The following is a 22,348-nucleotide window of genomic DNA, read 5'->3' as shown; positions in this document are numbered from 1 at the left end:
ATTATCAAATTTTGTAGGTTTTTTTTCTCGGTGTGTGATTATTTATTTGACTTCTTGTAAAGCACTTTGAGCAACATCCTTTGTATTAAAATGTGCTATAGAAATAAATGGTGTCCGATTTCTGGAATGTAATACTGAATTTGTCAGTATAGCATTTTCTCCTGTTTAGTTTGTTCTTATATTTAGCTGTTCTCTATTTTTATTTGCATTTTACTGTTTATGTGCCTAATTTGGTATGCAGGTAGCAGGAAATCGGGCCATTTAGCTTATGTGGTTTTTTTTTCCCCCAGTATTTCACATTACAACAGAAGTGTTATTCACACCAGGCCTCAGAAAAAAAATAATGCATATAATTCACATAATGAATTTTGTAACATACATTTGGCAATAAAATACAACATAATGTACTGTTTTCTGAATTAAAATCTATCTGTTGATGCTGTCAATAATAAGCCTGTGTGCAATATTGCTTACATACTTATTACAGTGGAACCTCGGTTCACGACGGTAATTCGTTCCAAAACTCTGGTTGTAACCCGATTTTAGTAGTTTCCCCCATAGGATTGTATGTAAATACAATTAATCCATTCCAGACTGTACAAACTGTATGTAAATATATATTTTTAAGTTTTTAAGCACAACTATAGTTAATTATACCATAGAATGCACAGTGTAATAGTAAACTAAATGTAAAAACATTGAATAACACTGAGAAAACCTTGAACAACAGAGAAAACTAACACTGCAAGAGTTCACGCTATAGCATTACGACCCGCTCGCTAAAAACATTTTTTTTTAATGAGTTTTAAGCACAGGGAAAAAAATGAACATTTGAAAAATCTGTAATTTAATAAACCAGCAAGAAAAGTAACATTGCAACAATGCACGCACGCGCCTGTGTGTGTGTGTCTCTCTCTCGCGCACCTGTGTGTGTGTGTGTGTGTGTCTCTCACCCGCCTGTGTGTGTGTGTGTCTCTCACCCGCCTGTGTGTGTGTGTGTGTGTCTCTCACCCGCCTGTGTGTGTGTGTGTCTCTCACCCGCCTGTGTGTGTGTATGTCTCTCTCATCTGTGTGTGTCTGTGTCTCTCACCCTCCTATGTGTGTGTGTGTCTCTCGCACCTGTGTGTGTGTGTGTGTCTCTCTCTCGCGCACCTGTGTGTGTCTGTGTGTCTCTCTCACCCGCCTGTGCCTGTGTGTGTCTCTCTCTCTCGCGCACCTGTGCGTGTGTGTGTCTCTCTCTCTCTCGCGCACCTGTGTGTGTGTCTCTCTCTCGTGCGCCTGTGTGTGTGTGTGTGTGTCTCTCACCCACCTGTGTGTGTGTGTGTCTCTCTCTTTCGCACGCCTGTGTGTCTCTCTCTCTCTCTCTCTCTCTCTCTCTCGCTCGCTGCACAAGGAGGGACTGAACACGTGTGGAAATCATCGGCACGCAGAAACCGAAAGGGAAAACTGGCTTGTTCTTATACCGAGTGTGTGGTCGTGAACAGACGCAAAAGTTTAGTAAACTTTTTGGTCGTAAACCAAATTGTACATGTTCCGAGACGTTCGTGAACCGAGGTTCCACCGTACTTGTTGTTTAGCTGATTCCTTTCTCCAAGGCGTCTTACAACATTTGAGAGATACAACTGCTTCCGCTTTCCATGACTTGCTCTTGGTGACAGTGTCAGCGGTGAAATCTGAACCCACCACCTCAGGGTTTGAAGTTCACAGCCTTAACCACTATGTCACACTGTCTGCCTTACATCATAAAGTTTTTTATGTCATATTTATACTTTTACTATTATTTTAGAATCCATATTGGTATTTTGTGTACATTTAGTTGCTTTGCAAAGTTGCCTATAAATAAATACAGTTGATGAAATTTAACATTCTCAAACTCATTTAATGCAATATAGAGTCACAATGGACTGGAGCCTCTCCTGCTAACGTAATTATGAAAGGAGCTGTATAATATAATGAAAACTGCTTACTTCTCTAATTCTCTCTCTCTCTCTCTCTCTCTCTCTCTAGGCCAATGGCAGCTGGCAAGATGGAACTTCTTCCTCCGTGACATCACCCCCCGGAGGTCCAGGGAGTGTTCACTCAGACACGTCTAACTGAGCTCTTCCACATTACCAAATGAAACCAAGAAGCGAAAATTAAATAATAAAGAAACGATAACAAAAAGGCACCATAAAACGCTCATTCACCCGCCACTGCAAATGACTGTTTCAATGTTGCCATCCATCACACACTTTCCACCCAGGATTCAAGAAACAGATGGACAGAAAGCTGACAAAGCTGGAACTATGATCTTCATATTCTAAATGTATTTGAGCTGCAGACTGGCATCCAGCAGACAGAGGAAAACTAACATTGCCTCTGTGTTTGAAAAGTTACCAGATAAGCAGGGCACTAGGTGATGCTGTGCTATAGTGGGGTTTTTTTTTTTTTTAGGTTTTTTATTTTTCTTCGTCTCTCTCCCACCCACACATTCCTCTTACCTCCCTGAACAAAACGCTTTTGAGTTGATGGACAGCTAATGAGTTCAACATGTCCTGGAATTAGTACTGGTCACATCGTAGAGGGAGACGTTTTTGGAATGCATGACACCATCATACCAGGTGGGTGGGATGGGTATTGTGGCACTTTTTGTCTTTTCTGTGCAGATTCTGCTGTGGCCACTATGACTGTTAAGCTGTGCCCGTGAGACTCTTCCCCTCCAATAAGCACTGATGAACCAGGATGAAAATGATACAAAGTGGATCTTGGATAGTCTCCGTATGTTGGTTGGGAAGGTTTCCACATTGAAATTTTAAAATGGATTGTTTCTTTATTTTCTTTTTGCTGCAGCAGCCAGAACATGGAGAGAGCTTCTGTGGACAGCATTCTATATCACTGACTATCTAACCTTGTGCCCTGCTTTAATAGACAAAGAACTAAAAGAAAGAAAAAACAAACAAACCAGGGTTTAAAAATAGCTTTCACAGCCTAGAAAATCGCTTCTGATATTATGAATACACCAAATGGATTTCTCCTTTTCTATGAAATGTTTCAGTTGTTGCTGTATAGAATTTTTTATTTGTCTAAAATTAATATTGCCTTCATTGTCAGATTCAGAGGGTGAATTTTAAGAAAGGTTCTGCTGTTTTTTTGTTTTTTGTGTGTTTTTCTTTTCTTTTTCTTTTTTATTTGTGACCATGTAGATATTGGGCAGGTTCTGTTTTGCATTGTGGGGTTTTTGTTTTGTTTTTTCAGAAAATAGCCCTTGTAGCTGCCGTCTAGAGGCTTGGTGGACTCTTGCCCCCTTTTCTTTGTTAAACCCAGTGATAAAACCACATTTCTGGTTATGTTGTCATTTTTTCCCCCCCTTTAAATTCTACTTTTATGTGGCCCAGAACCGTTCTGAAATATCGACTGTGTCAGGATTGGCATTCTGTGGTGAGTTCTGCTGCCGCTTTTATCAAACTCACTGAGAGGCATTTGAAGGAGCAATACTGTGCATGGAGACTATGCTTTATTGCTAGACTGAGAGCAAGCATACACTACACTATAACAATACCAGGTTTATGTCAAAGATTTGTTAAAGTAATGATGAAGCACACTAACATATCGCCTGATACAAATTTACTGTAGCATAACAAATGTCAGATCCACTGACCAGAATATCTCTGTATCAGTTTAAGTGGGGGGCCAATTGGCTTTGACTAATACTTTATAGTATTGCATTTGTATATTGTTTAAAGATGTTCTCGATGTATTGTACTTTAAAAAGAAAGGTTAGTACACTGATGGAAAATGCATATGTCAAGCAAACAAGGAAGCAGTGTAAAATGACACCATGATGGTTTGTTATAAATTGAAGGCCAGAAGCACTGCTCAGCTAGTTATATAATGAAATGCCTATATGCATTTTAGCAATGACGAACAATTGTTTTTTTTTTTTTTTACAAAGAGCAACACCATACACACCAGCACTGTATGGCAAGGCTATGTGTGTTTTCGTTGATACAGAGGTACCGTATTAGAGTGGTGATCAGGCATATTTATAATCTTACTACCTAATAGAGATGTGTTATATTTTAATGCAATATTCAGGCATGCAGTAGCTCATTACTGAACATTTAGTTATATAATATAAAGTGCTGGTCATGTTCACATAATAGAACATCATAAAACATCATGTGTACAGATGATAAAATGAGAGTCAAATACTGTAATTGGCACGTTGTAAAGATATAGTTGAAGTGTCAAGCATACTGACTAACACATCCCCAGAGAGAGGTGCTGTGTTCTGAAACCAAGGTTGAAAGCCACTATCCAGCATGTTAAGATGTCCTCTATCTTTGTAGTGCGTTGAGGGTCAAGAATGGCAGTTGCGACAGTCTGTAGAATAAGAGACATATTTACACACTTTTGTTGTCCGTTAGAGAGCCCAATAAGGAACTAAGAAAGGATTTTCATCCAGCCCGATTAGATCATTTGATCAGACTCTTGGACTGTTTTCATCATACTTTGAATTTATAGCACAATTCAGTCAGTTCATGGTGTGGTATTTATAACACTGTCGAGTTAATCTCCAAATCAATTAATTTAGGGTGGTGGGGGGGGGGATTTCCTGGACTAAACTGAAGCCCAGAACATGCAGTTGCAGGCAGCATGTGTGTCCAGAGTTCCATCTTGCTTACATTGGCTGCTTTCACATCTTTAGATGCTCTAGTGTGACACTAAGCAGCCTGCCATTAGCCTTTTGAAAGTCACTGTCTGTGTCTAACTAAGTAACTCCTTGTATGTTCACAACCCCACCAAACCAATGAGAGCCTGGTCACCTTCCTGCCTCGTTTCATTTCGCATGCCTGTGCTACTACCATTTAGGACCATTTGCACCAAGCCAATTTGAAGACTCTGGTCACTAGACGCAGCAGTGCTTGAGAAGACCATGTCCTAAGAGCATTATTTTCCTGATAGCTTACCAGCAAGTGCTCAGGTGAGCATTGCTTTTGTATTGCAGAGTGTGCCTCAGAAGTTTTTTTATTAGTAGGTTTATTAGTTTAGTTTTGTTAATTCTATTTATTGTGTTTTCTCATTGTTCACCAAGACGTGGAAAGGCATCTAATGAGACAGATAGTGAGATGGCACAATAGACCAGGGTTTGATTCCTGTCTGGGTCAATGTGTGGAAACTTGGGGTAGGGGTTGTCTCAAGTCCTCTCCGTGTAAATGTGGAGGAGATGCGCGTTTCCTCCTTCATCCAGAGACAGAGTGGATCTGATGCTGCCAGAATATGCACTGGCTGACACAAACCCTGTATGGAGTTGGAAGGGTTCAGGAAATCAAACGAATGTATAAATGGCTGGTAACCAAGAACCTTATAAACCTCAGATGAGGTTAGCAGAGGTTTTCTAGTTTTATTACTCAATTTTGTGGTTTCAGTAACTGATTGAGGGATTGCTTGACATCAGTTTTTCTTTTTTTAACATCAGTTTTAACTTGACAGTTTAGTCAGTGGCAGAGGGACACACAATGAATGTGGATTTGTCATTGGTATTAGCACCCCCTAGGCCTGGATGTCACTTATGAGTGTTTTTTTTTTAATGGAAGTGCAAATTTAATACTAACTCCAAGTGTAAAAATAAAATTTTTCTTCAATTTGACTTTATTATACAGTGTAAAAAAAACTGCTAATTGTTCACATTGATTATTTGTCATCCTCCTTAATGGATGTAGCTCTCTAGTGTCACTGTGTTTCTGAAATGATGTGGCACGTCATTGCTCATAATATTTCTGATCTTGGGGATTTTATTTTTTTTATTTTTTTTTTTTTAAACCATGTACACTGATGTGCCCTGGCTCAGTGGTTAGTACTGCTGCCTTATAGGTTAGAGCAGGAGTCCCCAACTCCGGTCCTGGAGGGTCCCAGTGCCTGCAGGTTTTCATTCTAACCATTTTCTTAATTGGTGGCCTGTTTCTGCTGTCAATTAACTTCTTTTGAATTTATTTTAATGGACTTGTCTTTAAGATTTGTTCCCCTGAATTCCTTAATTTCTTTCCTTAAACGGCACCCAAACAGAAAAGAAATGTGAAGCGAGGGAGCCAACAGAAGGCCAGCTAAGTCTTCTGCTTCTGAAAGAGTGTAGTGACGTCGCACTAGAAGGTGTCGTAAATAACCCTGGCTCCTACCCGGCTCGCCAAAATCTGTAGCGGTCAGAAGCCGCTAAGATTCACACCGTCATGAGTGACGGTGATTTATTTATTTTAATCGAGGATTACCAGGGACAACCCCAGCCTTGGCACAACACACACACACACTACAGAGACAACAAAGAAAACACGCTGGGAACTTAAACGATAAAGTATAATGAAATTAAATTAACTAATTGAAACAACAATACCACCCCTGATCCCTTCGGCTATATTACATTTAATGAGTAAACACGGCAAACACGCAGTAAAGTCCATGTATGAAATAATCAGCGGTGAAGTTATGTCCAGTGATTTGAATGAAGCGAGGGAAATGGAAAAACACAGTCCTACCGGTAGGTGCTGAAGTAGGTTGACAGATGAATGGTTCAGGAGCGCTCCTTCTTCCGTGAAAGCCAATGAATCCAGACAACGTCCTCAGTAACAGTACACAGGTAGACAAATGATATCCAGACCCCAACAAACAATACAATCCAGGACACGATGATATATGGCAGACAACGACAGGCAGTTCAACAGTTAAATACCTGCACAAAACAAACTTAACTTCTCTTTAATAACCCCTGCCCTCCTTTTAAACCCCTCTGGCCACCTTTGACCCCAGCAGCCCCTGCAAGGACTGCTGGGAGATGCAGTTCTAACTAATGGTAGCACTGCTACAAAGTCAGGGCCTCAAACTCCAATCAGCTGCTTAATTAGGCGCCGAGTCTTGTCGTTCATTAAACTCGTTCTTTAATTCCATGGCTTGTTGCTGCTCTCATTGTGCAGTTGCAGACATTCCTGAAATTCTCGATTTTCTCTCTTCTAAGCTCATTTCAGTTTTCACCTTTCTTTATTTTCAGATATTGAATGATGCACAGACGCAGTTTGCTGGTCGTGTTTTGTATCTTATTATTGTTTGACTGCTAATTAAGGACAAAAGAAACAATTAAGGGGTCCTCGTCTTCAAAAAGCAAGTCAAATACAATTAATTCAAAAGAAGTTAATTAGGAGCAACAAAAACAGGTCACTAATTAAGAAAAGGGTTAGAATGAAAACCTGCAACCACTGGTGCCCTCCAGGACCGGAGTTGGGGACCCATTGGGTTAGGGTCTCTGTCTATTGACCGTCTGTGACTTCATGAGATTACTGCAGCTCTTCTAGATTATTAACGGGCGCCTCTTTTTGGCTGAGAATGGATTAGTTGGGGTGTTTAAGAATAATCTTATGATGGACTGGTAATCCATTTTTGACTTTTTTTTTTTTTATATATTTGTACCAGATGCTCTAACTGGCAGTAGAAATGTAATGGAATAGTGGCTTAATAAAATGGATGAATAGGTTTTTATGGAGTAACCATAAAAAAAAAAAAAAGGAAAATGTATCCAAAAGAGTTTCTCACCTATAGGCTTGATGACGAGATGTAATATTTGGAATTGAATGAGGGCATCTACAACACACAGCATATACAAAAATTATTTGCATGTTTCTCCACAAATAAGCAAAAACCCTGCTGATTACTGGAACAGCTAAAGTTTTCTTGTCAGACCTCTTGGCTATGTAGTATCCTTTTTATTTTTACTTTTACTTTGTATATTATCTACAGTAAACATGACTGGTTTTTTCTCCTGCTGGTTAGTTTCTAAATGTAAGGTAGAGAAATGGATTCAAAAGAAAGGAAAAATGGCAGTTGGGTGAAGCTCTCCCAGGCCACAGGGGTGTTAAGGTGGCCACTTGCTGGTATAATGATGGAGAACACCCACCTTAAATTACCAGTTTATGTTGTAGCTAAAAGGGACGTCCATTTTGGAATAAAGATGTCAAAGGGGCAGCTGTAACTAAAAATGGAGTTTTAAGGTGGATTTCTTATCTCCTACTCACATTCACTGTGATCACTATTCTTGTGAAGCAGGTCACTCAAGAACCCTCTCTCTTCACATCAGTGGTTCAGGTTCTTCTCCCGCTGCTGAAATGAGAGGAGGGAACATTTCACGAAATGGGGTCCTAACTCAGTAGGCTACAGTGCCTTCTGGCGGCGGCTTCTTCCTGTTTTCTGCCAGCCTCTTGGTGAATTCATAAATAAAACGAGTACACAGTCTGTTTTGGTCAAGCGACACTGTACGTCTTCAAGGACATGTATGCTGATGTCAAACAGGTCACCATGTCTCTGTTAACACTTGTACTTAATTCATCAGAATCAAAAGCTTCCTTAACACAAAAAAGTAAATCATCACGTAAGATGAGATTTATGTACTAAAAAGGTTTTGAACTTTGCTCTTCGGTTTACTGCTAAATAGTAAATGTTGTGTTTTTATCTAAAATATGAACAAAACATACAAATATTTAATCAAGTAAATTTTAAACCTTTTTTAAAGCAATACGTTTAGTCTTCATTAAAAGAAAACCATTTACGACTACTCTAAAATGGGATAAGAGGCGGAACAGTTTTTAAGACCAAATATATTACTCCTCCAAATGTCTTTTGTTTTCTTATTTTTATTTGTTAAGCTCAAATAAACTTTTAAATCTTTTTGTTAACAATGTAGCTTCCCAAATACATTTTTTGTCTAGTGGAGACGGGGCACACTTTTACCTCTGGAGCTGCCAGTTTGAGTGGAAGGGAATTTGGGTGGCGTACAAAACACTGGCATAACTCACCTCCTGGTCGGGGGGTCTCTCTGCTTTCATTTAAATCGAGGATTGAATTGTCTTTTGTTTTTTTTTTGTTCTACTTGTGCCTTTCTTTGGAAAAACTTTTTGTGTTGCTTGTGAAAGTGATGGAGAAAGGGTACCGAAAAAGAGATGGTACAGATAAAACAAGAAATGCTTTTGATAAAAAAAAAAATAATAATAATAAAACTGTACCTGTAATATATTACCAAGCTGTAGTAATATTTTTGTCTACTTGTACTACAGGATTAAATTAAAATTTAATTGTGTATCTTTTTTTTTTTTGATTTAGTGCGCTGCCTACACAGATATTAGGCTAGAGATAATTCTGAGATTTTTGTTCCTGTGTGTGATTGCTCTTAATCCTTAAAATTTAGCCTGGCAGCACTACCTATGATTTGGATGGAGTAATTCTTTTTTTCTTGCTACCTACAATATTCCTTTTATATGGAGGAAAAGATATATAGTTGTTTTTTTCTGTCACCTATACAAAATATGATCTACTGTGTGGCAGAGCTGCTGTGGTCCAGTTGGTATTGACAGAAATGGACATTTGCTGCTGTAAAGTCTTCCTTAAAACAAACAAACAAACAAACAAAGAGGTTGGGGGGGGCGGGGATTGGGCGGGGTTTGAGTTCCATGTTTTGCAGTTCTGGCTGGTGGTCAATTACTGGCCAGACTTGCAATTTGAGAAAGTAATTAACCCGATTGGCCTCGTTTTTGTAATGTGGCAGACTTGAGAATAAGGCCTGGAGAGATGCAGCATAATCATGTGTGTTGTGCCCGGTGCAAAGTCTGAATTGTTAAAACAAAAGTAAACGGAATACTTTTTCAAATTTGAATTTTTGGGGCCTATGATGTTTTTTTTTTGTTTGTTTTTTTTTTTATTTGAGGTTTAAGTGAAGTCAATGTAATTAAAATAGCATATGAAACATGTATTGCAATGGTTCCTTTCTCCTTGTGTTTAATTTTTTGAAGCCTACAGATTCTAACAGGGGATTTTTTTAAGGTATTTTGCAGTTTACATTAAGACTGTGCCTCAGCTGGATATCAATTATTAACAATCTTTGTTTCCTCCATGTAACACAACTCGTACCTGAAGAATGCTTTGAATTTAAAGAAGTGTGATTGACGACTTTGCTGGAAGATGATGCCATTATCTGGGCCATACATGCAGAGATCTGCATGGCCTACAGCAGGGGTCCTCAATAGGGCTGTGCGATATGACCAAAATCTTATATCCCGATATTTCATTTCATATCCCGATATCGCGATATAGTACATTTTCTTTGTATTCAGTGAATAGTTTATATAATCACCACTCCTTTTTTTTTCATTTAAATTAAAAAAATCAAAAATGAGAAGTACTCAACTTGTAATTATTTCTGTTCTTTTATTTAGAACATTTGAGCAAATGTTTGACTTAGAATGTAAACATAAAATGTTAATGTATCAAATATAAAAGACTTTTCACAAACAAATTACTAAAGGCCCAATATAAAATACTGCTATATAAAATGCCTGACATAAACAAAATGTGAACTGTAGCAGCAATAACTCTCACAACATATATTAAATATAAAAGGATCAAAGCACTAACAACTAAACTATATAAGGCCAATAAACCCTTTAAACAAAATAAATACAAGTCTAACATTAACTGTCAAAACCAAATGTAAAAATTGTACTTCAAACTGTAGCAGCAATAAGGCTTACGACAAAAATATATTAAATATATAATATTAAATATATTTTTTGGCTACATTCTAGTAAAATGTTAATTTGCACATCGAGTGTGGCAAATCTCCGTTAATGAGTTACAGCTGATCGCCCGTGCGTGGGACTGGACGGCGCTAACCTGTTGATGCCATCCAGCCCCAAGCACGGGGCGATCCGCGGTAACTCGTTAACGGAGATTTGCCGTGTTAATGCAGTTGTGGCGTAAACGTAATTTTAACAAGATTAACGCTGACAGCAAACGCTGTGGGGAAAATTATGCCTTAAGCAAATTGTTTTGGTAGCAATTAATCTTCCAAGCTTTTAACATGCTCGTTTAAATAGTACCTTTACAACTGTAATATCCTACGTGGCCTGCCTCTCAGTTGTAAACTCTCTGCATGCTCGCTCACGTGCTTTTTGCGGAGGTGGTAGAAGAGGTTTGTCGTGTTGGAGTCTGTGGTAGCGATCGGTTTGCAGCATAATTTGCACAGTACCGTTTTCTGGTCCGTGTCAGACTCTTCAAATCCAAAACCATCTCCATACTACAGAGGTAGCCCTCGCTTAGGAACAAGGTCCTTCTGTGTGGAGCTTCCTGGTGTTGCCTCGTCTTCATCAGCCATGCTAGTGTGTCTGCATCCACGTGGTGGCCATCAAAACAATGAAAAAAATATTGCCGTAAACAGTTTATTTTGCGACACCACGAAACAAACGATAGCGTAATGTGCAGCAATAGACGTTTTCATATTGTCATCCGATATATATCGTTATATCGAACAGCCCTAGTCCTCAATCCCAGTCCTGGAGAGCCGCAGTGGCTGCAGGTTTTTGTTCTGACCTGGTTGCTTAATTAGAAAGCAATTCTTGCCACTAAAGCACTAACAAGCTATGAAATGAAATTAACTCTGCTATGTCAGGTCATTCTCATATCCGAGATTTTCTTTCCCTTTCTATCATGCAAATGATTTGAAGGCTAAAATGGACGAGTAATTCTCAGTCCTTCACTTTTTTCTCTTCATTTTTCTTCCAAGTATTTAATTAAACCCAATAGTGCAGATAAATACACACGGGTGTAAATGGAAATAAGCTAAATGGAGAAATGCTGCTCTCTCTTGTCATTTGCATGTTATTGATAATAAGGAGCAATTCAAATAGCTGTTTAAGACCAAATTAAGGGCTCAAAATCACTAAAGTGAAGCAGAAGTGTTACTTTAGCAATAAGTGCTTTTTATTAAGCAACTGGGTTGGAGCAAAAACCTGCAGCCACTGCGGCTCTCCAGGACTGTGATTGAGGACCCCTGACCTACAGCATTGAATTGCAAGAAAGCAAAACAAAAAATGCACCCGATTATTTATTAGTAGAGCTGTTTAGCCGTTTATAGCAGTTACACCATAAAGACATGAGCAATGCTCGTCACTAAGGTATCGAAAAGCATTGCACAGATTCTGTTTTTTACTTTCATCTACAGGAATTCTCAGTCCTAAACTGGCCAAAGCGCTTCTCTACTTCTCTGGATGTCCTGTTTTACAATCTGAATCATTAAAGCTGGGAGGGAAAAAAAAAATTAAAAGTCCGGTTAGGCATAACGGCCTAATGGTTAAGTATGCAAGCTTGAAGACTGCAAGATCTGTTCTCATTGCTGTCAACGTAAATGGTCTAAGCTGAATGAAGCTAATGTTGAGTTGTAAGACAAGGCTTTATCATTTACAGACAGGCTATGAATGCTCATACCTAGCTGCTTCAAACCCTTATTAAGATATTGCTTGTTTCCTGTGAGATCTGAGATTTTGTACCTTTTTCTGCACCACATTCAGGACTCCTTCTCAGTTTTATTATCGTGGTCCAGAATAGAGCGAGTCCTTATCAGCAGGTTTTTTTTTGGACAATGGTGCCTGCCCTCTCACCTCCCATAAACCTCTACTGACCCCATAAGCCACTTTAGGGACGTTAACATCCGTCTCTCCGAAGCAACACTGCTCTCGGTTCTGCCTTTTTCCATGAATATATGCGTGAAAGATGTAGGAAAAGAAATGAAGAATGGAAATACTTTGCCAAAGTTGCCTCAGTAATTCAAGGAAATCTGAGTTTGTTTGCATTTGTTTAACACATTTTGTCAAAAATTATTTGTGTGTTAGATATGGCGGCCTCTTCTAGCAGGCAAGTTACTGTTCTGTTTCTTTTTTTATTTGTTTCTTTAATAATATGAGCATGGGATATTTACAAAAAATATATTTCGTTTTAATTATTTAGGCAATAGGGGAAAATAGCATTGATAAGCAAAGGTCTGTTTAATATACAAGTGCAGAATGAGAACAAAAGGATCTACTTTCTGTTATTACTGATGGTGAATTTATTTTGTGTAATACACACACATAACGATTAGAACCCAAAATTAAATTTCCAAACACATCATGGCAGCCCAAACCAAAAATGGAAATATGTAAATGAAATCTACACCATACATTGCATACTTCCACACGCAGTTTAGACATTTTAATTTGCTTTTAGGTTCTACTAATTTTATTGACACACCTTTCACGTTATCTTCCTGTTGGATATGATGTTTTCAATTTTAGAGATGTCTTGTTAAATGTCATTTGAAAAAAAAATAAATACATGAGAAGAAATTCATATCAGTTGAATACAAATCCAAAGGTTGTTGGTACATTTTGTTTGTCTGCCACCCTCAGTCCTGTTCAACACTTTTGTCTTTCTAGCTTTAGCTGAGGCAGCAGTGTCCACGTCATAACTAGAGGTGCGCAGAACGTTCACAGTTTTCACAAACCCTTTTTAGATTTTAGATGTTCCTCTTGATTTCTCATTCCAGGTACCCTACTGTGTGTTTTCACTTGGTGTGTGTGTTTTATTTTTTTTTTGTTTTTTTGTTAATGAAAATTAGCTGATATCTTAAGTTCTGCTCACCTCTGTTTGTACAAAATAAGAGTAATTATTATTCAAGTTGTAACAAGTTTTTTGTTCTGTCTTTGACGGAGAAATTACTGTTTTGCTAATAATGCACTGTACATTAAATCATTTTTACTACTTGATTTATTTTTAGCCGTAACAATATTAAACAATAATGTGGTTTAAAATGAAAAGGAGAGATGTTTTTGGCATCCTTGTAACACTATGTGCTTTTCTTTGTAGTTTAGCCATATATACTGTGTGTGCAAATGAAGGGTTGTGTTTAAGTAGAGGAACTGACGTACAGTACAGCAGTCAAAGTTGCCAATTGTGTTTTCACATTTATTTTATTTTTTTCTTTTATTTCGCCTTATACAATTTCTTGTATTAGGAATTTGTTAGTTTTCGCATACCCCTTAGGGTCAGCCATTGTACAGAGCAATTACAGGTTAAGGGCCCAGCAGAGTAGGATCTCCTTTGGCAGTGACGGGGATTCGAACCGGCAACCTTCTGGATACCAGCACAGATCCTTAGCCTCAGAGCCACCATTTATATGGATTGCCAAGAAAACGCACTTGGAAAAAAATGCTGCAGAAGAAAGCAATCCGGGTTCTGAGAGCAGTCATTCAGTTCAGAGAAGCACACCAATATCTCTTCACTTTATAAATGCGTAAAGATATCAAGCTTAGGTTTGAGGGTCTCCTATGCCGTTATAGCTTCGTTACTAGGTTCTGGACCCTTGTACCATATCTATAGTTTTTCCTTGCATGAAGAAGTGAAAATAATTGTATCCCATTTTGCGATCGCTTTGTGTGCACAGAGATTCCTGTTTTGTGAAGGGCTGTGTTGTCAAATGTCTCATTCGTTTGAATGCTGTAATTTTTCCCCTACTTATTTTAAACTGTGTGTGAGTCATAAGCATGCTGTGTTTCATACATCTATTGCAAAGTAAAAGTAAAATACATTAATAACATACTAAAAAAAAAACTAGAGGACAAATGTATATGGAATGTTAATCTGTACTTATTTCTAATAGGAAGATTGAAATCTTATTTCTTATTTTTTTTTTTTGCATCTTTGACAGACATACCACAGGTTTGTTTAATCTGTGTTGAAACTAGAAGTTGAAATTAAAAAAAAAAAAAATGGAAACAAATTGGAGCATTACTGACACTCCTCAAGGTGTGGCGTGGTGCCTAGTTTGGAAATGTCTGTTCTATTGTATGATCTGATTTAATTTTTAAAATATGTATAAAATTTCAAAGAAGAAGAAAACGAATGAGTAGGAAACTTACAAACCTGGCAATTAAAATTCAAAACGCATCATGTCACAAAACGTGCAAATCTGTGCATGCAAAAGAAAAAGGTGAAATGCGATTATGTCTGTGTATTCGAGTCTTATGGGTAGTATCTTTGTGTGTGGATTTGCATGTGAACTGAGTGTTAACAAACCCTTCTAAGAATATTGTCCAGAGTGACGTGCAGTTCAGCCTGGTTGGTGAGTCGGCGTTAGCGTTCGACCCCCTGCAAGTCTGCGTTAGATTAAGCCGAGTTGACAAGGTATGTATGTTTCAAGCCACCGATTTTAAATTGGGAAGGAGGAAAGGAAACAATCCATGCGTCGTCTGTCCTGTGTTTGCTCAGCAGCTGAAGAGGCAAATATCTGCTATCAAATCTATTCTAATAGAAAAACATTAACAACTGTTTAGATGGATAAAGAGGTGTGTCTGTGTGTACGATTAAAAATTCTGTCTGAAAAACGTATAAGCAAACACGCTCATAGTGGCATCTACTTAAACTGTGACATGTTTTTAATTTTAACGTGATACGGGTTTTTGGCTATACTACTCCACTACTAATTAAAGTAATCGTCCAAATCACAATATTCACAAAATCGGTTTGCTTTAACCTCCAAAGAGGTTCTATTGTATGCATAAGAATAAGTAATTCAATGTTTAGGTGTCTGGTTTCGGTTCAATTACCAACTGTTTATACAATCTCTAGTTCTGTAATTCCAACTTAAACATGGTGAACACTAAACACTGAGGTTGAGATAAAAAGAAGACATGTGGCCTTGTGTATAAACGGTGCGTATGCTCAAAAATGTTGCGTGAGCCTGTTTCCACATTCAAATCGCGATGTAGAAAACCTAAACTTGGCGTAAAGCCACGCACATTTTCACGGTAGCTCATACCCTGGCGTACGCAAGTTTTCGACTCGGTTTTGCAGGCTGGCGGCACCCAGCATCAAAGCAGTGCTACTGTTCCAGTGTGGTTTATCTTTCTTATTTAGATCCACATCCCTGACGCGGCTTTATAAATACACTGAAATTAACCGCTTATTGGTTTAATGCATCTGATTGTAATTAACTTGTAACAATATAATGGTCCAGGGAATGGCCAAACTATTCTAAATACCATAGCTGCTTTAGCGTTGTTACTCTCGCTACACCTTCTTCTTCTTTCAGTTGCTCCTGTTAGGAGTTGCCACAGCGGATCATCTTTTTCCATATGACTCTCACTGCACCACTCGGAGCAGCTGAACAGAAAGAGAATTATCGGTTATTCGGCATCAAGCACACGCTATCTCAGCCATGCTGCCTATTTGAACTGCTCTCATGTGACGAATGCTTCAGAGCCTTTCCTGTACGGACCTCGCAGTTCAGAAAGAGTTTCATCCCAAGAACTCTAAACGCACTCCATCAATCCATCAAGTGCTCCTCGTAGAACAGTTGGTACTTATAAGTACAATCACCTCACTGTAAACTTGCACTTCAGTTATAATATTACACAACCTGAGCCACTTTATAAAGCGCATATTTACATATGATGACGATATCATTTAAGATGAAATGCAGCAAAAATTTTTATTTTTATATTATACAGATAAAACTGTAACTTCATTTAAATAAATATTCTTAATAATTAAACGTGTAAGGACATGGTGTCGCTGCGCTAGCAAGGATCTGGTGCTCCGCTCATGGATTGTTCCTGCCTCGCACTGTATGCTTGCTGGGACTGGTGGACACTGGAAGGATAGAATAATTAAACACGTACTACAAAGATATTTCAATGTTCTTTAAAAGTTTTGAAGAATCGCCGTTCTAAGCTTACAGATGGCTTAACGTTTATTACAGAGCTGATTGTGTGGCGATTGGGTATTTGGAGAAAGAAAAGTAAGGACAGGAATTTGGAGGTCAGTATGTTTGAAAGAGACAGTGCTGCTGCAATAATTTCATCGAAGGTCGCGCACAATCACTGCGCCGCCATGTTCCTATGTTTAATAACGTGCTTTAACTCCTATCATCATGAAAATGATATCACGTATACATCTCAGTATTTTAGTTATTCAGAGAGCTGTAATATCACAAATGTAATGGATTCTGTGTCCTGTTGGAGGAAGACGAAGCCCGGAAGCACGTAGTGATTCACACACACAGCACATAGAAGATCAAATACAAAACAAAGCGTTTAACGTGCTACTTTAATTACGATGTGATTTGAGAAACTAGTAAATTAAACGATTTTAAGATGAAGTTTATGATGTTCTACTTTAATGACAAAATAAACTACGTGATTAAAGTGGAAATTTTGAGATTAAAGTTGACATTTCATGCTTTTTTCCCCACTGTGTGCCTTTTTTTTTTCCTCTGTACTCTAATAAGCTTTTATATGACACTCAGACGGTGAGCTATGACTCAGCTTTTCACGGCGACTTTGATATCTGACAACTTCTTTTTTATTTCAGGCACAGTGCGACTTTGTGAACTTGAGCTTTTGAGTTTCTCTGACATGCTGTGTCACTCGATCAGCTTCCTTTTCTTGTTTATCCCACTGCTTAAACCAACAAATAGTACGTTTTTCTTTGCCTCCACTTGGTATTCACTGAACTTCTTCTGTTTTTTTACCCCCGTGCTTTTGCCATTGCCGTTTCACAAAACGCTGAGCTTAAAGGCTATTTATATTGATTTGCATATTCAAAGAGGCGTAATTCTGGGAGGAGTTGGGGCGGGACAGCAGGCGCGTGCACGTGTGTTACTTTTCACACTGACCGGGATTTATGGAGCGGAAGAACGTGGAAGTTGGCGTTCGCACAGATTTATGCATCTGGATGTTTTTGTGCGTAACCACATTTCCGCTTTTGTCCGCACGCCATGTTATAGTGCGAGCTCTACGCACGGCGTTATGCATGAGGCCCCAGATGATAAAAGGTTTTGGCAAAGAGGAACAGTGTCCTAATGAATTAATAGTATGTTCCGTCTTGTGGGTCACATTTTAACTCCATTCTGTTTCATTGATGGGTTATCTTTGGGTTGTTCTCCACGTCACAATCGAAAAATTGGGAACACTGTCAAACTAAGCGACATCCTTGGCATCATGCAGACAACTGATGGCAAATGAAACCCCAATCATTATATACAGGGTGGTCCAGATCTAAATATGCAATTTCATTATGCTATAACTTGTTAAGTTTATTACATAGAGAATTCACAAAGAATTCTTTTAGAAGCCGCTAGATGGCAGCAGCTGCCCTGCGTTCCACAATGGCAGGGAGACGGTTGTCAGTCGAACAGCAACTCTTGTCTTGTATTGTTTTCCTGCATTGCATTAAAGGTTGCATAATTAGATCTGGACCTCCCTATGCATACAGTATGCATGTTAGACTTTACAAGGAAACCTGCAGTTCATGCGATTTCCCTGTGTCATGCCCTCAGTAAATACAGCACTGTGGACTCGTTTTTATGCAGCTTTTCTGAATAAAATAAAAGCGAGGCTTCTTAGTGAAAGTTGATTAAGCAGAACCTGACAAGTATGAGGATTTCTTTTCGCTTCAGCCTGCTGCTGTTGGCATGGGGCTCAGATATGGGCTGTTTGCTGCTTTTTTTCCAGCTAACAGATTTTGCTTTTGGCTTTTTTTTCTTCTGAAATGTGAAGCGTTAGTCTCAAACAAATTACTGCTGTACTTCCTTGAATGATACGCTGGTGAGAATTGTTTTCTTGATTCTATTAAATAGGAAATAAATGACAATGTGTGTTATTTACTTCGAGACCTTTTTCTCGGTTCAGCCAGTGCTGGAACTTTCTGATTAAAGGAAAAGTGACAATTTAAGGAGGATGGAGGAGTAGGATTACTGAATTAGCTGGACTGCTGTGAGGATATTTGTTTTTGGCAGAGATGACTTTGGTGCTTTGTATTTTATAGATGGATTTTATTTTGAGTGTGACCATGCCTTTTTAATTGCCTGTGCCAGGAATCAATTTGAGTACTTGTATTTATAATGCAGTGGTTTTAGAAAGAGTTCAGACCCCTTCACTTGTTGTTTTAGCCTTGAACTAAAATTATTCAAATTATTCTCAAAATCCAGAATGACAAAGCCAAAGTAATTTTATAATTGTTGGCAAAAAACGAGAAATCACATTGACACAAGTATTAAGACCCTTTCCTGTGACACTGGAAATACGGCTCAGGCACCATATTTATTGATCATCATTGGCATGTTTCTGAATCTCGTCTGGGGTCCACCTGTGTTCAGATCAATAGGCTGGACGTGATTAGGGCACACACTCGTTAATACAGGGTGGTCCAGATCGTCTGAATGACTTTGATTTATGTGGGGACGATTCCAGTTCGGTGCGAAGACGATTCTTCATGTCATCAGTTCACACACTTCTTGATTCATCTATGCTTTATTGGTGTTTGTGTGTTTGCGAAATGGTTCTGCATGGTCTTCTGAATCCATGGAGCATTTTGGAGGTCATTCCAAGCTTCTTTAACAGCATCCTTAGTGGGACCTGATGAAACTGATGAGTGTTTCTTAACCATTATTGGCTGCGTGCATTACCTTACCTTATACAGGGTGCTCCAGATCTAATTATGCAGATCCAGATCATCTGGATGACTTTGATTTATGCGGGGATGATTCCAGTTCGGTGCGAAGACGATTCTTCATGTCGTCAGTTCACACACTTCTTGATGGTCTGGAATTTTTCGGGTGATTTTCTATGTAATCAACTTAAGTTATAGCGTAATGAAAATTGCATAATTAGATCTGGACCACCCTATAGATATATAGTCCTACAGTTGACACAAACCAAGCCATGAAGTTTGAAGAGCTAAAGAGACAAGATTGTGTCGAGGCACAGATCTGGGGAAAGATGGAAAAAAAACCCCACAAACATTTCCACAGCATTAAAGGTTCCCAAAAGCTCAGCTGACTTTATAATTTTTAAATGGAAGAGGTTTAAAACAGCCAGGATGCTTCCTAGATCCAGCCTCTCTACCGAACTGAGCAATTGTGATAGAAGGACCAGGGTAAGAGAGGTGACCAAGAACCTGATGGTCACTCTGACAGACTTCCAGATTGCTTGAGTGCAGATGTGATAAGACTTCCAGAAGGAAAACCATCACTTGAGTAGTCCACTGATCTGGAGTTTGTAACTGAGTGGCCAGAAAGCAGCCTCTCCTCACTAAAAGACACAAATTGAAAAACAAAAAAGGTCACCTGAAGGACTCGCAGAATGTGAGAAACAAGCTTCTTTGGTCTGATGAAAGCAAGGTAAGCATCGGGAGGAAACCAGTGTGGTTGAGGGTTCGCCCGCCAACAGGATGATGACCCTAAGCAGAAAGCAAAGACAAAGGACACGAGTGACTTAGGGACAATTTTGTCAGTGTCCTTGACTTGTCCAGCCAGATCCCAAACTTGAGTCCAATCAAACATCTTTGAAAAGACCTGAAAACGAGCCGACTTCCATTGGTTTTCAATCCAAACTGACAGCTTGAGAACTTCTACAGAGAAGAAGGGCAGAAAATCTACAAATCCTGGTGTGCAGAGCCTGTCGGGTTGGGTCATCGCTGCCAAGGGTGATTCAAGTGAGTATGGAGTAAAGGGTCTGAATATGAGAATTCAGTTTTTAATAAATTTGCAAAGAATTGCTAAAGTCCTGTTTTTGTGTTGTCATTCTGGGGTATTGAGTGCTGCTTGATGTGGGGTAAAAATTACTTTTAAATGATCTTAGCATGGGCGGCACGCTGGCGCAGTGAGTAGCACTGCTGCCTCGCAGTTAGGAGACCCAGGTTCGCTTATCGGGTCCTCCCTGCGTGGAGTTTGTGTGTTCTCCCCTTTCTTTACCATTCTTAAGTAAAGTTCTAGAGAAGGCAGCCATTATGCAGTTAAATGATCACCTCAATAAACCTGCTATTCTTGATAAATTTCAGTCGGGTTTTAGAACAAATCACAGCACAGAAACTGCACTCCTTAAAGTAGTCAATGACTTAAATGCAGACAGAGGCCATTTATCTGTTCTCATCCTCTTAGATCTGAGTGCTGCATTTGACACCATTGATCACAACATTCTTAGAAATCACCTTAGTCAATGGGTGGGCCTCTCTGGCAGGGTCTTAAATTGGTTTGAATCCTACCTGACAGGGAGAAAATTCTTTGTTAGTTGTGGTAATCACATCTCACAGACACATGATATCCGATATGGTGGTCCACAAGGCTCTATCCTGGGTCCGCTGCTCTTTTCGATTTACATGCTTCCGTTAGGTCAGATTATCTCAGGGCACAACGTGAGCTACCACAGCTATGCTGACGACACACAGCTGTACTTATCAGGTGCCCACCTACTCAAAGCTTCATGATGCTCCAACAATGATGGATGGATTAAAAGGCAGAAGTAAATCCAAAGACGACTGTTTCATTTATGTTAGGTAGAATGTCCAGAGGGGACTGGGTGGTCTCATGGTCTGGAATCCCTACAGATTTTATTTTTTTCTCCAGCCGTCTGGAGTTTGTTTTTTTGTTTTTTCTGTCCCCCCTGGCCATTGGACCTTACTTATTCTATGTTAATTAATGATGACTTATTTTGTTTTCTTATTGTGTCTTTTATTTTTCTATTTTTTATTATGTAAAGCACTTTGAGCTACTGTTTGTATGAAAATGTGCTATAGAAATAAATGTTGTTGTGTCTGCGCGGGTTTCCTCCCACAGTCCACAGACATGCAGGTTAGGTGGATTGGCGATCCTAAATTGTCCCTGGTGTGTGGGTGCCCTGCCTGGGGTTTGTTCCTGCCTTGCGCCCTATGTTGGCTGGGATTGGGTCCAGCAGCCCCCAGTTAGGATATAGCAGGTTGGATAACTGATGGATGATCTTAGCATAAGAGTGCAACATATGAATATTTCTGAATGCTTTCTGAATTCACTGTATGTTGAAGTTTTGCCCCATTTTGAAAATGGAAGCTTTATACATAGCTTGCTAGTAACCTTTCACTGGAAGCATAGATGACAAGAATGGATGAATGAAGATAGGAGTTGCACAGTTGGTGTAGTATAATAGCTCATTCTTTTTGGTTACATCTTGTTTCAGATTAAACCAATTAGACCTGAGAGTCAACTGTCTCAAATAAAGAAACTTCTCATATTGCTGAAGCCAACTGCATACTGTACTCTATGACCACACTTTCTCTTTTTTTCTTACAGGTTAAAATTCTAAGAGAAAGACGTACGCGCATTACAATAATGTTGTGCTTTTTAGGACAAAGTGGAACCTCTCAGAAGTGCGTTGGGATTCGCCAAAGTATTTTGGGAATGCGGTCTATTGAAAGGTTTGAGATGCCACTCCGTGTTGACGGAGTGTCCATATGTGGGTTTGAGACTCCAGCATATCGGGCAAAAATTAGACATGCACTGAATTATGACAGAAAGTTGGAGCTGAATTGTCATAAATGTGTATCATTTTTCAGTGTAAGATTCAGCCTGCCTCGATTTATTACAATCAATGTTACGTGTCCGCCTTCAGACAGGGGAGAACGTCGGCATTAGCAACATTGTCTGCATACAGACTAATTAAATAGTGTTTGGTGTACGTTTTGGGGATTTCAGTCTCTGATCATAAATGAGGCT

General features: G+C 39.0%; 1 protein-coding gene across 4 annotated transcripts in view; it reads left to right on the top strand.

The window, feature by feature from the left end:
- The window catches only part of pbx4 (pre-B-cell leukemia transcription factor 4), a 240,271-nt gene extending 237,145 nt beyond the window's left edge, over nt 1-3,126 (top strand). For 3 of the 4 annotated variants that reach the window (XM_039770401.1, XM_039770399.1, XM_039770402.1), the window contains one exon: nt 2,008-3,126. In XM_039770401.1, the coding sequence (XP_039626335.1) occupies nt 2,008-2,097 (90 nt within the window). In that variant the 3' untranslated portion in view covers nt 2,098-3,126. The remainder of the gene's footprint in view (nt 1-2,007) is intronic. The other variant, XM_039770403.1, reaches the window with a different exon arrangement.
- The last annotated feature ends 19,222 nt before the right edge of the window (nt 3,127-22,348 follow it).

Source organism: Polypterus senegalus, chromosome 12 (assembly GCF_016835505.1).
Source record: "Polypterus senegalus isolate Bchr_013 chromosome 12, ASM1683550v1, whole genome shotgun sequence".
In the NCBI taxonomy this organism is placed as follows: domain Eukaryota; kingdom Metazoa; phylum Chordata; class Cladistia; order Polypteriformes; family Polypteridae; genus Polypterus; species Polypterus senegalus.
Note: the sequence above shows the minus strand (reverse complement) of the source record. Positions and strands in the feature narration are given on the sequence as shown.